This window comes from Diadema setosum, chromosome 10, assembly GCF_964275005.1.
Source record: "Diadema setosum chromosome 10, eeDiaSeto1, whole genome shotgun sequence".
Taxonomy (NCBI): Eukaryota; Metazoa; Echinodermata; class Echinoidea; order Diadematoida; family Diadematidae; genus Diadema; species Diadema setosum.
This window is the reverse complement of record NC_092694.1, coordinates 31,751,618-31,764,443: the sequence shown is the minus strand read 5'-3', so window position 1 is coordinate 31,764,443 and position 12,826 is coordinate 31,751,618. Positions and strand designations below refer to the sequence as shown.

The following is a 12,826-nucleotide window of genomic DNA, read 5'->3' as shown; positions in this document are numbered from 1 at the left end:
GGGGGGGTTCTGACCCTATTCAAACTTCTATGAATCAATGGAGCCAGATTCTCTTTATGTTTTAACAAAATATGACACCCCCCCCCCCCCATATACACACTCTCTTTCAGATCAAGAAAGCTACCGTAAAAGAAAGTTTAATAGGCAATATAAAATGCCTCTATGTGAATACCAAGATAATCAAAATGCCTTGAATGAGCATCATCATACAATTTCTCAAGTCACATCAGACAGAGTTGGCAACTGAAGTCCTGTCAAACATAGAGAAAGATAAAGACTCCCAGAACCAGGAACATGCAATATCTTGGCTAAAAAAGTACGATTGTTGTCATTCAATGATTGGAGTAATAATGGCCATGATTCAGCTGGGGCAAATTGGTACCATACGACAAATCTGGTTAAGTTGCTAAAATCTGAACTATAAGACACTACAGTGTGCATATGATGGTAAATATCATTCATCAATCATCCATGAACCCATTGAGGACGGTTTGATTTTGCTACAACATACATTTCCCATAGACACCTGCCCGAGGATACTCTGGACTCGTCTTCAGCAGGTCCATCATCCATTATACATAAAATTTATTTTTTTCCGATAGTTAGAATTTGCTGGTCATATATTTCTGGATGACCCTCTTCATATTCAAATTTGTTTGTCGTTTCACTGTCTTCGCAATATAAAAATCCCCCCCCCCCTCCAGAGTCCAAAACATTTCTGTTCACTGTGTCTCTTTCCTGCAGTACAAAATGTACTGATGAGTATAATGTGCTATCAAGATAATTTTAATTTTTTGATATGATGACTGAGCCTGCCATTTGAAGTGTGAGATCACACAGGAGCGGTTCTTCACACCACATGAAAGTCTAATCACGTGGAGAATAATGATGATGATTCTAGCCACCAGGAGGTCATCCAGCTTGCCTCAAACGTAAGAGTGTCGTCAGTCGGCACCAATATTAGCTGTGATTTGAATCATGATCACTATGTTCAATCTCACTCAAATAGCCATGTTGGTACAAAGGGACTCCTTGGCCACAGTTATCACATTAATTGGAATCACTAGACGTAATTTGAGAAGTTAATAACTGGTATCAATGGATGTAATGTGAGGTGGCTTTAAAAGAGAAGACGAGTTTTACCGCCACTTACCGTGTATTTCTTATTCCTCTCCCACGTCTGCGTGTCTGATACGTGGACACTCGTGTGGCCATTGTGTGTTGCCATAGCGCCCACTGCGTCCTTCCCCCCGGAACGTTCAATTATTTCTTCTCCACACACGAGCGGGGGCCAATTCGTTCCCAAGACTTCTTCTTCCTCCGCCCCGAACAGCAGGTGTTTGCCTGCTTTCTCTCAGAGTCAATAAGATGCGATGAGCCCTTCAGCGAGAGACGGTGACCGTACCCGTTTTGTTTTTTCGGTCGTTGTCGATGGCGAGTTTTCTTCTTCTTAATTTTTTTCTCCCCCCGCTGGCTGGTGATTTGCCGGGCGACTGCGGACAGCTGAGGTTGCTGGGTCCAGGGATGCTGTCACTCGTCTCGGATAACGCTCTCGCCAGCAAAGACACCGGGAGCTGGATGCTCTTGAGATGCAGCAGAGAGGAGGAGAAAAGTTGGGAAGATTTGTGGGCGTGGCTCACCTAATCACCACTGCCATTTCTGAGACAGAAATAAAGATGGGAAAAGATTCATTAATCAATGTTAACAGGGTATCTTGGTAAAACAAACAAACATTTCAAACGGACAAACAAAAGAGAATTTCAAACATAGGCTCGTTTACTTATATGCAACTTCATTCATTAATCAATTGACAATTTTTTACGTCCACCAGCCACAGAACCCTTAAGTAGTTGCTGTATGTCAATTGACATACAGTGAAATTACACAAAAATCTCATTTCCGAAAGTTATCCCATTTCTTTCGAGATTCGGAAATACCCCTTTCAACTTTCTGAGGAACCCATCAGATCCTTGTAGGTGATACATAAACGATTATCATAAACTCAGTAGTATTTAGAAGATTGAGTATCAATTGCCCTGATTCCTTTACGAACAAGAACAATTCTCCAATGTTGTATTGAAAATCAACAACAAGCTGAACTCCCAGGTCCTACCCTTGCAAAATGAACAATTCACCAAACATGCAATTGGATTTGAACTATTCTGTGTTATACAATGTACTCTACATTCTATTGCACTTAAAAAAACATCACAAACAAACTGAAATGCACAAATACAATTGTTATCTTTGATCGACACATTCCAAGATCCATGGCAAAGTGGTGAAATTCAGATAGCAGCACCAATACATATGTACTAAAGCAGGTCTCGGGAACTCAAATATGTACTTCACAAGCAATATTTTGTTATTCCTGGAGAAACTCATCCATATTGAACAGGAAAGAAGGTCTATGTCTGACAAGATTATCCACTCCTAACCTGCCTCACACTGAAATGAACGTAAACTGTTTGCGAACGCTGGAGGTTCATCAAGATCTTGGACTACAAAGCATAACAAGGTTTGCCCCTTGCTGCGTTCTGTCTGCCAGAATAACTCCTGCAAACGTTCTCTACCTCCTGACGACCCATCAACAGGACCCTATCAATTAGCCGTTCAATTATCTATTCCGAGCGCTAATCGCGTTGACACAGAGCCATATGCAGGAGCGACGGGAAGCGGAGTAATCCAGTGTGCCGTGTTTTGTGACATGACAGTAATGTCGATCAGGACCACAACATTCACGGAGGTATTATCACCTTGTCTCTTTAAACCTCGCAAGCAGCCAGGTTTTGTGCTTTGTCACCATCAACTCCACGAAAGATGAAAGTACACTCATACAATGTACACTATTTCGTGTCACAGGTTCAGGGAAGATAGAATCCTATGTTTGCTGAAACAGTTGTTGCCATTGATACTGGTCAATCACCATTCAAATCCGAGTATTTATGATAAGGAGATGACACATAACCTAGTATCAATTATCTAGATATAGTCACCTTTGACCTTTTAAGAATAAATGATGTTTAGAGAAATGTAGTAATAATCTTTTTTTTTTCTTTTTTCTTTTTTTTTTGAAGGCTTGGCATTGATGTAAGCTGTCATACCTGATTTTGGAACAGTGAGGATTATTAAATCCGAGGTCCTCATAACACATAGCATGGGGTATACATGTACATGTATGTTTGTGAGCATGTGTGTGTGTGTGTGAGTATACTGTAATTGTTACATCACAGCAACATTCCTTATCTTCAGCTGAATATGGAAGACCTTGACTACTGTAGCACCTGTCACTTTCCCAGTATTTCATGTACATGATGTATGAACATAAAATGAACATTTTATTTTGCCATAAAAGTTGAAAATCCATTAATAGGCATTTTAATTTGACTTTTTGCCACTAACCAAAGGCTGTCTTTCCTATCAAAGGTTGACAACCACCCTTGTCAGTTCATAAACAATTGCACTTGCCATGACGACCCTTAAATTGGTACAAATCTGATTACTTGCTGCTGTGTTGCTGCCGTGGTAACTCATAGCATGGCAAGAGGCAGTTGTTGTAAAGTGCGGTGTGACACTAGGCCAAGATTTTAATCTTGAATCATTTGGGAGACTATCACACATTGTATATCAAATACAGTCATATATCATTATCCATATATATCCAATGTCAGTGGGAAACACTGTGTGTATATATCTAATGTCACGTGGCGACATATTTCTGGTTAAACTGGCTAAGCTTGTAAGAAAACCTTAATCCCTTTATCCAGGGATAATCTTTTGGTTTGTCAAACTTTGAAAGCAGAAGTAAAAGGCTATCTGGCGATTAATAACTTTTATAAATGCAGTGGCCCCCATTTTGAAATTGATCACTGAAAAGAAATTACTAAAGAAAAAAAGGTCACAAAGAGTTGAGAGTCTTTTGATACAGCCTTTATTGACAACCTCTAAAGGTTGTATATCTCTTTTGCAAACGTCACAAAATTTTACATAGTTGAAGAATACCATGGTACATTGTACGTACATGTATCTCTCAACATCATGTATGAAATCTTACTGGGGAATACACTTTTTAAAAAAGAATGAGAAACTAACCCCATGTTTCCTAAGAAAATGCTCCCCTTTGGTACTGAGGAAAATGGTCAGATTTTTTGTTTTCATGGTGCGAAAAGAATTTACTGGAAAATCCCTAGTTTTGCTTTCCCTTCTATCACAAAGAAGCTGCCAGTTCTTTTGGAATATTATGAGGAAAGATTTGAATTTCCTACTTTTACAATATACCAGCTTACTGTGTAAAAGGAATCTAATTTTCACAATGGCAAAAGGGACACACAAATTTTGAAAACTATGTTTGTTAGCCACAATTTTCTTCACAACCCGGCATTTAACCCACTGCAGCTCAGAAAAATGGCAAACTCCCCACACACATGGTACATTCAGTGCCTGTATTAAAAGCAATGACAAAGTGCAATAATGGACCCACACTACGGCACTTGCCCATTTGCCCCAGGGCAACTAAAGCTTATTATATTCCACAAGAATCTGCCTATAGGATTGGTCTAGAGCTGATCATGTGATAAAGCGTAGTTTTGCCCATCACATCATCTGAGAAGAAAAGTTTGTTACACTCTATGATGATAGTCATTTTGTTTCGCTGATCTCTTAGTCCACACAATCCTAACGCGTGATATAACTTACAAATTTGAGTACGCGTGAAATAAAAGTGCATTGCACTGTGGTCTATCATTTGACCTGGGTCAACTGATAGACCACAGTGCAACGCACTTTTATTTCGGTGCCGGTCACGCGCGGTGCGCGAAGCAAATTCGTTGTTTTGTCATCTACATGCATACGTCTGAAAGTAAACTACGTAGCCTAAGCTCTGAGGGTACCTAAAGACAGCTAAAACGGTTTCAGATGTGGAATAAAATGGGAATATCTAGGACCCTAGATGTGGAATATAAAGCAAATAATCAACTTTTAGTTTCAGGCAATGAGACAAACTATCACTTCCTCGGCGATCTGAATGTGTACGCTATCTTTCCTCAGCTGCGCTTTGGAAAGATAGCTACATCCAGATCGCCTCGGAAGTGATAGTTTGTCCCATCACCTTCACCAACGTTGATTATTTGCTTAATGACGGGCAAGAAAATAAATCCATGGGCACTAAATTGTCTGCTAATAAGTATGGGGTCCTTCCCAGAATGCACAACCATCCACACAAGTGGAAGAATCAGATTGCTTTGTGATGATTGATTGGATCAATTATCCCTTTCTGTACTAGGGACTTTGGACAGTGTGTATTCAAAGGATGGGTTTACTGTGCCAATCGTCACTCAAATCACACAACAATTGGTTAATATTGTAGACCCTTCACCTACATGATAACTAAAAGGAAGCTTGTATGACTTGTGTATCTGTGATTTACTGTACGAGCTGAAATTTTCGCGGTGGTTTCATTTTTCGCGAATTTCGCGAATCGCCTTTGAACCGCGAAAATAACAACACGCGAAAATAACAACGCGCAAAAACAAAAACGCTCGTGACCCTCGCAACCGCGAAATTAACAATACGCGGAAACGTCCTCAAGTAGCAATTCGCGAAAATATCTGTACGCGAAAATTTCAGCTCGTACAGCATACAAATAGCACAAACTTTTATGCAGCACGGTGGTTTCACTATCTATGGCCGACTGTATATGAGTTTTCACTGATTCTGAGCAAATATTCACTTCATAGACAGATATTTTATGAAATATACAGTAAAAATGTGAGAAAATGTATGAAAATAATCCTTCAACAACATCCACACGCTTTGGTAGGCAAGTGCAATGTTCACTTTAATATGTTTGTCATATCCACAGTGCAGATGCTCCGGTTTAACGAGCGGCTGCTTTCGATTGCCAGCAATAAAGATCAGATGCACATGATTCTATAATACCAAACGCCCGTTTGGATAACTGCACACAGCCTCAAACATATACACACACACACACACACACCCAAACATAAACACGCCCACACACATACACATACACACATAGATGTTTCCATGACTACTGTGTTTAGCAGTTTAAACAAACGAATGGGCTCAAAGCATAAAAGAAGCATAGTTGTTATCGTGCCAGTATCGGTAAGTGAGAAAATGAATACCATGGTACTGCCTGATGTCTCAAATTGCAAACTACAGACACTGATACGGCCTATGGATGAGTCCAGTTATCACGCTATCCTATTATTGATATCATCTCTGCGTAGAAACCAGGGTGGTCCACAAGTTGAAACTTTAGCATGCTGTATAAAGGAAAAAGCTTTTGATAATTTGTGTATGAATCTAAGCAGGCAATAAAGTCCTTGCTGGTGCATTTGGCCCCAGGGCCAAGGCCTTGGAAACTCTGGGGTTCTATGCTCTCTGGTATTGCATTTCAGCATTACTGTTGAACTTTGGATCACAATTAATGAGCTATAAAAATCTAAAGATAGAAATCTTCTACCCAGATTTTGGTACGTTTATGAGGCAACACTTAGACAAATTTCCTGTCTTCTGCATACTGCCAGTTGGGACTTTGAACATTGTGTGTATCTTTTAGGATGTTCCATACAAACTTCAGCACAATTCTGCAACATTCTATTAAAAAGCCTCCCATGCACCACGCAGCTGTGACTATGGATCAAGAACAGTTGACATTGGGTGGTAGTTAAGTTTATTGTTCAAAGTACTGTAAAACGAGGAATGCTCACATGTATTTTAATTTCGCGAGCGCCAAGATTTGCGAAATTAAAATGCATAAGAAAGTTCTTGTCTACACTATATGCACTGAATACCAGTGGCAATTCGCAAAAAATTTCATGCCGTGAAAAGGGCTGTTGGCTCCAATTCGCGAAAATTTCATGTTGTGAATACATCTTGTTTTACAGTAGCCATTGTCTCTGCACTGATCGACATTACCACCCAAGAGCTATTTCAGGGTGCTATGTTTCAATTACATGTAGGCCCTACAATTGTGCAACCAAATGATCCTCACACTCACATTCTAAACTGTACACAAATGATGCATCATCTTTAAATGAGTAGGATCCGAAGTTCAATGAAATGAGAAAAAACGGGAGATCTGAAATGATAGTTTGGGTTCCACACAACTTGTAAATTTATTCTGAGAGTAAACAAGCCTCACATCAGACTGAATACATTTCTCCACTCTTTTCCACAGCAGGCTTATACATGTAACTGTCCAACCTTGTCATATCATAAGCATTGTATATATTTTTTTTTTTTGCCCGCCCACATCCACACAACAAAACCTGAAACACACAAAAAAGGTCACATATAAACAAAGCAGTAAAAAAAAAAAAAACAGAATAAAACCTACAGAACACCTACAGAGGGCGGTAACCTACATCAAGGTTGATAACTAGCCTCCTACACATACCTATTGTTACCTAGATTCACGTCGATGCATCCACACGCGCCCTGTCAAGAATTGAGGCTTTGTGGGCTTCTCACATTGAGGAGCAAATAATTGCCGCCGGATCATCGCAGGGTGAAATTGAACAATATTTGAAGGGTCACGTTCGGCTGAATAGGGATTCGCATCATCAGCGTTACCTTTTGTAAAGTTGACCTTTTATCTTCGGCACATTGTGACGTGTTTTACCCACGCGCATTCAGCATAATATAATGATGCCATTTGCAAGGATTTAAAGCAGTATATGTTGCAGTGATTGCATTTCTCTTACGTCAGTCCACTTCCTACCACTGCTGTTTTGTTATGTTTTTTCTCTCTTGGATTTTCTTCATTCAAGACCAAAATTTATTCAGTGCAGAAATGCTACAAAAACAGATGGTAGAAACAAAATAGCAAAGTATCAGCTCTCATATAGCCAAGAGATGACACCATTTTTGGCAAATTAATGGAATAATAAAACACATATATATTTTAGAAATCAATCATAAGTAGCCAGTGTGTGGGATCACCAGACAAGTATAGAATAGCATTACCACACAAAATTCCTGGAACAATGGGGTTGATGAGAGAAAACATACCACAAAGAAACAAAAATGTCCAACTCACTTTAACAGTCATTATGTTGTACAAGTCTTGTAGTGCTCCGAGAGTAACAAAGCCCTTTGAGTACACTGTATTGGCCTCATTGCAAGTTCCTGTAAATCCCAATTTGCGCACAGAAAGTCAACACTTTTTGTTTTGGAATATGTGTCTAGTCTTGACTTGTTTGTTCGTTTTTGCTTAAGGATAATGACTGCGGAATTCAGTGGAAATAGAAAAAAATTTATGTCTATACCATATCATAAATAAAAAAAGGATTCAATAAATAACTGACTGGCACAATTGCAAAAACATGTTCAACCCACGTAGAATCGATTAAGGTGGTACGCTTCGGTCTAAACAAATACAGGGTTAGATGGAATCTGATTGCTAGCATTGAGGCGTAAAGAAATTCCGACGACGGGACCGCATCTCTGTCCTTGTCCTGGTTCTCCACTTCTCCCGCCTCATTGCCCCGTCTCCCATTTGATGATTCCTCCCAAACTTTCTTCTTCAGAGACATCCATGAAGGAGGGAATGGGGGAGGGGGAATATATTCCCCTCCTCCTCCTCTTCTCTCTTCTTCCCCTCACTCCCACTTCTCCTTCCATCCCATCATCCTCAGCTCTGTTTACACCCGTCTCCTCTCCCCCTGTACCTCACACCATCACTCTTCACTTTCCTCCTTTTCTCCCTGTCTCCCTCTTTCCTCATCTTTGAATCATTCTCCATCCCCCTCCCTTATTCTCCTTGCAGAACTACATTCTCCCCTTTCCCGTTTCTCTCCCTTTTACCTTTCTCCTCTCCTCCATTCTTACACTTTCTCATCTCTGCATCCCTCCTAGCTTCTTACCCCCCCCCTTTATTCCTCTCCCCCTTTAGTCCTTTAGCCTTCAGTTGTATCAAGAAATGTATCATGACAAATATCATCTGAATATACTGACCTGCTTTTTTCATATAATGTTCCTCTACTGACCCCTTTGTCAATGCACTATCAAATTTTGATTTCAAATCTTCCCTCCACATCCCCATCCTAGACCACACCTCTACCAAATCAATCATCTCCCCTCCCCTATGCCCTACCCACCTCTACCATCACTACTATCCATCTTACCCCTCCTACCATCTTCCACTAGCAAAACTGTTACCCCTGCCTGAACTACACTTTCTACTCCAGCACTTTGATACTTGATGAGTAAAAGACAAATCCCCTCCCCACTGCCTCCAGGAGCACTCAACCTCTGGTATTTCGGTGACGCTGGATGTCATTGATCATAGCTGACACTATTGGTCAATGAGCGATCAGTCTAGATTACCCACTAAATGTGGGAGGCCTTTTCCAAAGAGTCCGGTACATTGTATGCCCCCCACCACTGTGGGCGTACAGCAGCTCGTTCGCAGCCACAACCTCAGGAGTATTATCACAAAGAAAAATTTCAAATGGCAAATCTCAAACTGCGTGGCCAGAAACTAAAACATCATCAAAGCTGGTTACTTTAAAATGTATTCTCAATATGATATCTCCTCCCTTTGGTCCTCATAAAGAAGCCATGTTTCTTGTGGATTCACATATTCCCATTTCATACATTTCAAATACTTGGCATTACGTTTGCATGTACTCTTTTTTTGTTATGTCAAGCAATCAAAATGTGTACTCTATGGTAGTGATAGTTATGAACAACCATGATTTTGAAAGTATACACAAATGTTCATATATCAAACCACGCTGTATCAAGCTTATCATACAGCCGTATGCCTAGTAAAGTACTGATTATTTATTGCTTTAAAGTTAGTGGAGGATATTGTGTAGAGTATCAACATATCATCTACACAGCAGAGGTATTTTGTTGAGTAGGCCTACATCATCATTTGTACATTCTACCATGAACTCTTCTGGCAAGGAATTTTAAGAAGTCCTATAAAAGTTTCCAGGCACCTTTTGGGAAGGTGGATAATTACAAACTTTGAGAAATCTCATTCCAGGTCATTCACAGAACACAAGTTTGGTAGCTCTCTCAACAGAACAAGCTCAAAATGGCATTGATTTTGTTTTTGGTTTTTTGTTTTAATGCAAACAAGTTTGAAATGGCACTGATACGGTTGAATTAGATGGAATACACAAGCATGCATTTTGATAGCCCAAAGAGATGGTGAAGTTTAAGTTCCGAGCAATTGCTACAGCTATACATTCATGCTAATGACGTCTGTGAGGAAACGTGTATTGGGAAACATGCGTCATACATCATGTGCAGTGCATTAGAAATCAGTTGCACGCCATCAACACTCTGTTTTGTTTGAACCTCAGAAACCTAACTATCTTTCAGTTGACTTTACATTCAAATCACTTTCTCTCTTTTAATACAGAAGTTTATTAAAAGCAGATGCTCTATTCAATGATGAGACACTAATAATTTTACACCCACATACCCTCCCACACAAAACCAAAGAATTAATTCCATTCTCAGTACCACTGGTTTATATAGATCCTTTTTTTTTTTTTTTTTCGTTCAGTGTCCTCTGTACTGCCCCTAAGAGCTTGCGTCCGGTAAAAACTCTTCTGAGTGCTGTATTTCGTAGAAGCTCAGGGGGATGCCAGCTGCTGGTGATTGGTAAATGTTACCATAGCAACTGAAACTGTATCCACAGCTCACCCTGCGATGTTGTGCCAAACACTAATGCTTTTAACGTGCCAAAATCGCATTCCTGATTCAGAGGAGAGCACGCCAATTTTTCTTTTTTTTTTCTTTTTTTTTTGCTGATGGTTAAAACACATGATAGTGCACAAAATAAAGACAAAGTGCACCCTGTATTTTATGATACACAATGTGTACTTTGCAAATCACTCTGCAGAAAGCAAATGGTAATACTTCAACTTTCATGATCCAAGTCTATGTTTTTGCTAGTGACATAGTCATTCTGGGAGAGAAACTGTTTAAATTTCATTCTAAATTCTGGACATTCAGATTAAAAGTTTACTTGAGGAAAATCCATTTTGAAATAGTTGAGAAATCCCAAACAAGGAGATCCTAATAAAAGGTGGGACCCACCTTTTAAATTATGCTTTTCTGTGTTTTTGGATATCTCAGTCAATTTAAAACTAATTTTCCTCAAATAAACGTTTTCTTCTTATTATTAAATGTATGCTCTTTTATATTTCATATAAGTAGTTTCTAATTATCTCGCAAAAAGTTAAAAACCAAAACTATACCATCCCTTTAAAACTTCACATTGAATTATGTGTCGTTATGCTAGACTGTCATTTACCAGTAGCTAAATTGTAGTCCCAAATACACACATGCGCACATTAAAGAATGACACAGTTTTGCAGTCAGCACTGCATCACGAGACACACAGCTCCACACATTGCGCTTTGCACCACACATTGTGCTCACCAATGCCTGCTCACCAGGCATCAAGGCCCATTCCCCAACGCTACCCCTTTTAAATGCATCAAAGCGACAGGCAATTATGTCAGCACGAATCTCGCACTCAGCATCACCATCAAGCTCATCCATAGGAACAAGTTAAAGGGGCATTCCGGACGATTTTCATAATTTGACATCATGTAGTACATACATCAACAGCTCCATGTATAGATTCGTGGAATTTATTGTGGTCCTTGAGCAGAGAAACCAATAAATTGAAAATCTTAAACAAATTTCACTGAACAGTGTTGATGACATCAGAGCCTCATATATTTCAGAAATGTAGCAGTGTAATTCCATTACAATACCGCTTGCTCAACAAGTTCACCTGTGAAAAATCTATGCATGCCTTCTTCTTTTGTTCTGCTTCCTCGAGCCCGAACTCATGCATTCTTATGGTGAGGCTGTCGTGTCATCATCCTTGTTCATTGCAATTTGTTGTAAATTTTGAAAACATTCTCATTCCTTATCCCAATCACTATAAATTCTGAAACTCTGTACTCAGTTTGACTAATTCATAGTTGTTCAAATGTAAAAGTCTGAAAATCATCCGGAGGTCCCCTTTAATGGAGGGAGGGAAAGGGGACGGGGTGTTATCAACGGAGAGGGGTAATGAAAGAGAGAGAGGGAGAGAGGAAAAACAGGAGGAGAGCCGGGCTGATGTTGATCTAAACTTGAATTGGTTGTGGTGTTCCCTGAACAAGCATGGGAAAGTAAAAAGGGAGGGAGGGGTAGGTCGAGAGGAGTTGGTAGTCAAGATGAGGTTGGGAGGGGAACTGAGGTGATGGAAGGAAGAGGAGGGGTGGGGCAAGATGATGAGATGGAGAGGGAAAGGATGGTGACAGGGGAAAGGGAACAGAGGGGAGGTTGCAAGGGTATTAAAAGAGGGAGAGGAGAAAGGGGAGATGACACACTGCAGGAAGTCTGATGTTAAATATGAAACACCGAGCTGGTGTTAAATTTCCCATGCTCATTTGTGGTGTTAGATTAACAATTAGCCAATTTTCATTAAACAAGTTTTGAATTTCTCTTTAAAATTGTTCGAATTATATGCTCTTTCGTATTTCAAAACAGGTTTCTCATTATCTCACAAAAAGAGTTGGAAACCTGAAGCCGCATCTCAACCAAACTATACCATCCCTTTAAGCTTTTCTTTGATAAAAATTGTAACCTTTGCACAGGAGACATCAAGGGGGATATATGTGGATTTGTTCTTTGGTGTGCTGCAGCACTGTTCAAAGCAAAAACTCCTAACAGAATAAATGTCTACAAGACGTCCGTGCTGCACCATATGCAATATTCACCCACTAGTTGTCTCGTGTTCACACTTGGCTTTGTTTCGTGACAGTGTATACTGACA

General features: G+C 39.8%; 1 protein-coding gene across 1 annotated transcript in view; it reads right to left on the bottom strand.

Moving 5' to 3' along the window:
* LOC140233668 (serine/threonine-protein kinase Sgk1-like) overlaps positions 1 to 12,826 on the bottom strand; it is a 96,407-nt gene that overhangs the window by 44,929 nt on the left and 38,652 nt on the right. Inside the window, exon 2 of the mRNA XM_072313767.1 lies at positions 1,154 to 1,659. Within this exon, the coding sequence (XP_072169868.1) occupies positions 1,154 to 1,228 (75 nt within the window). The 5' untranslated portion in view covers positions 1,229 to 1,659. The remainder of the gene's footprint in view (positions 1 to 1,153; positions 1,660 to 12,826) is intronic.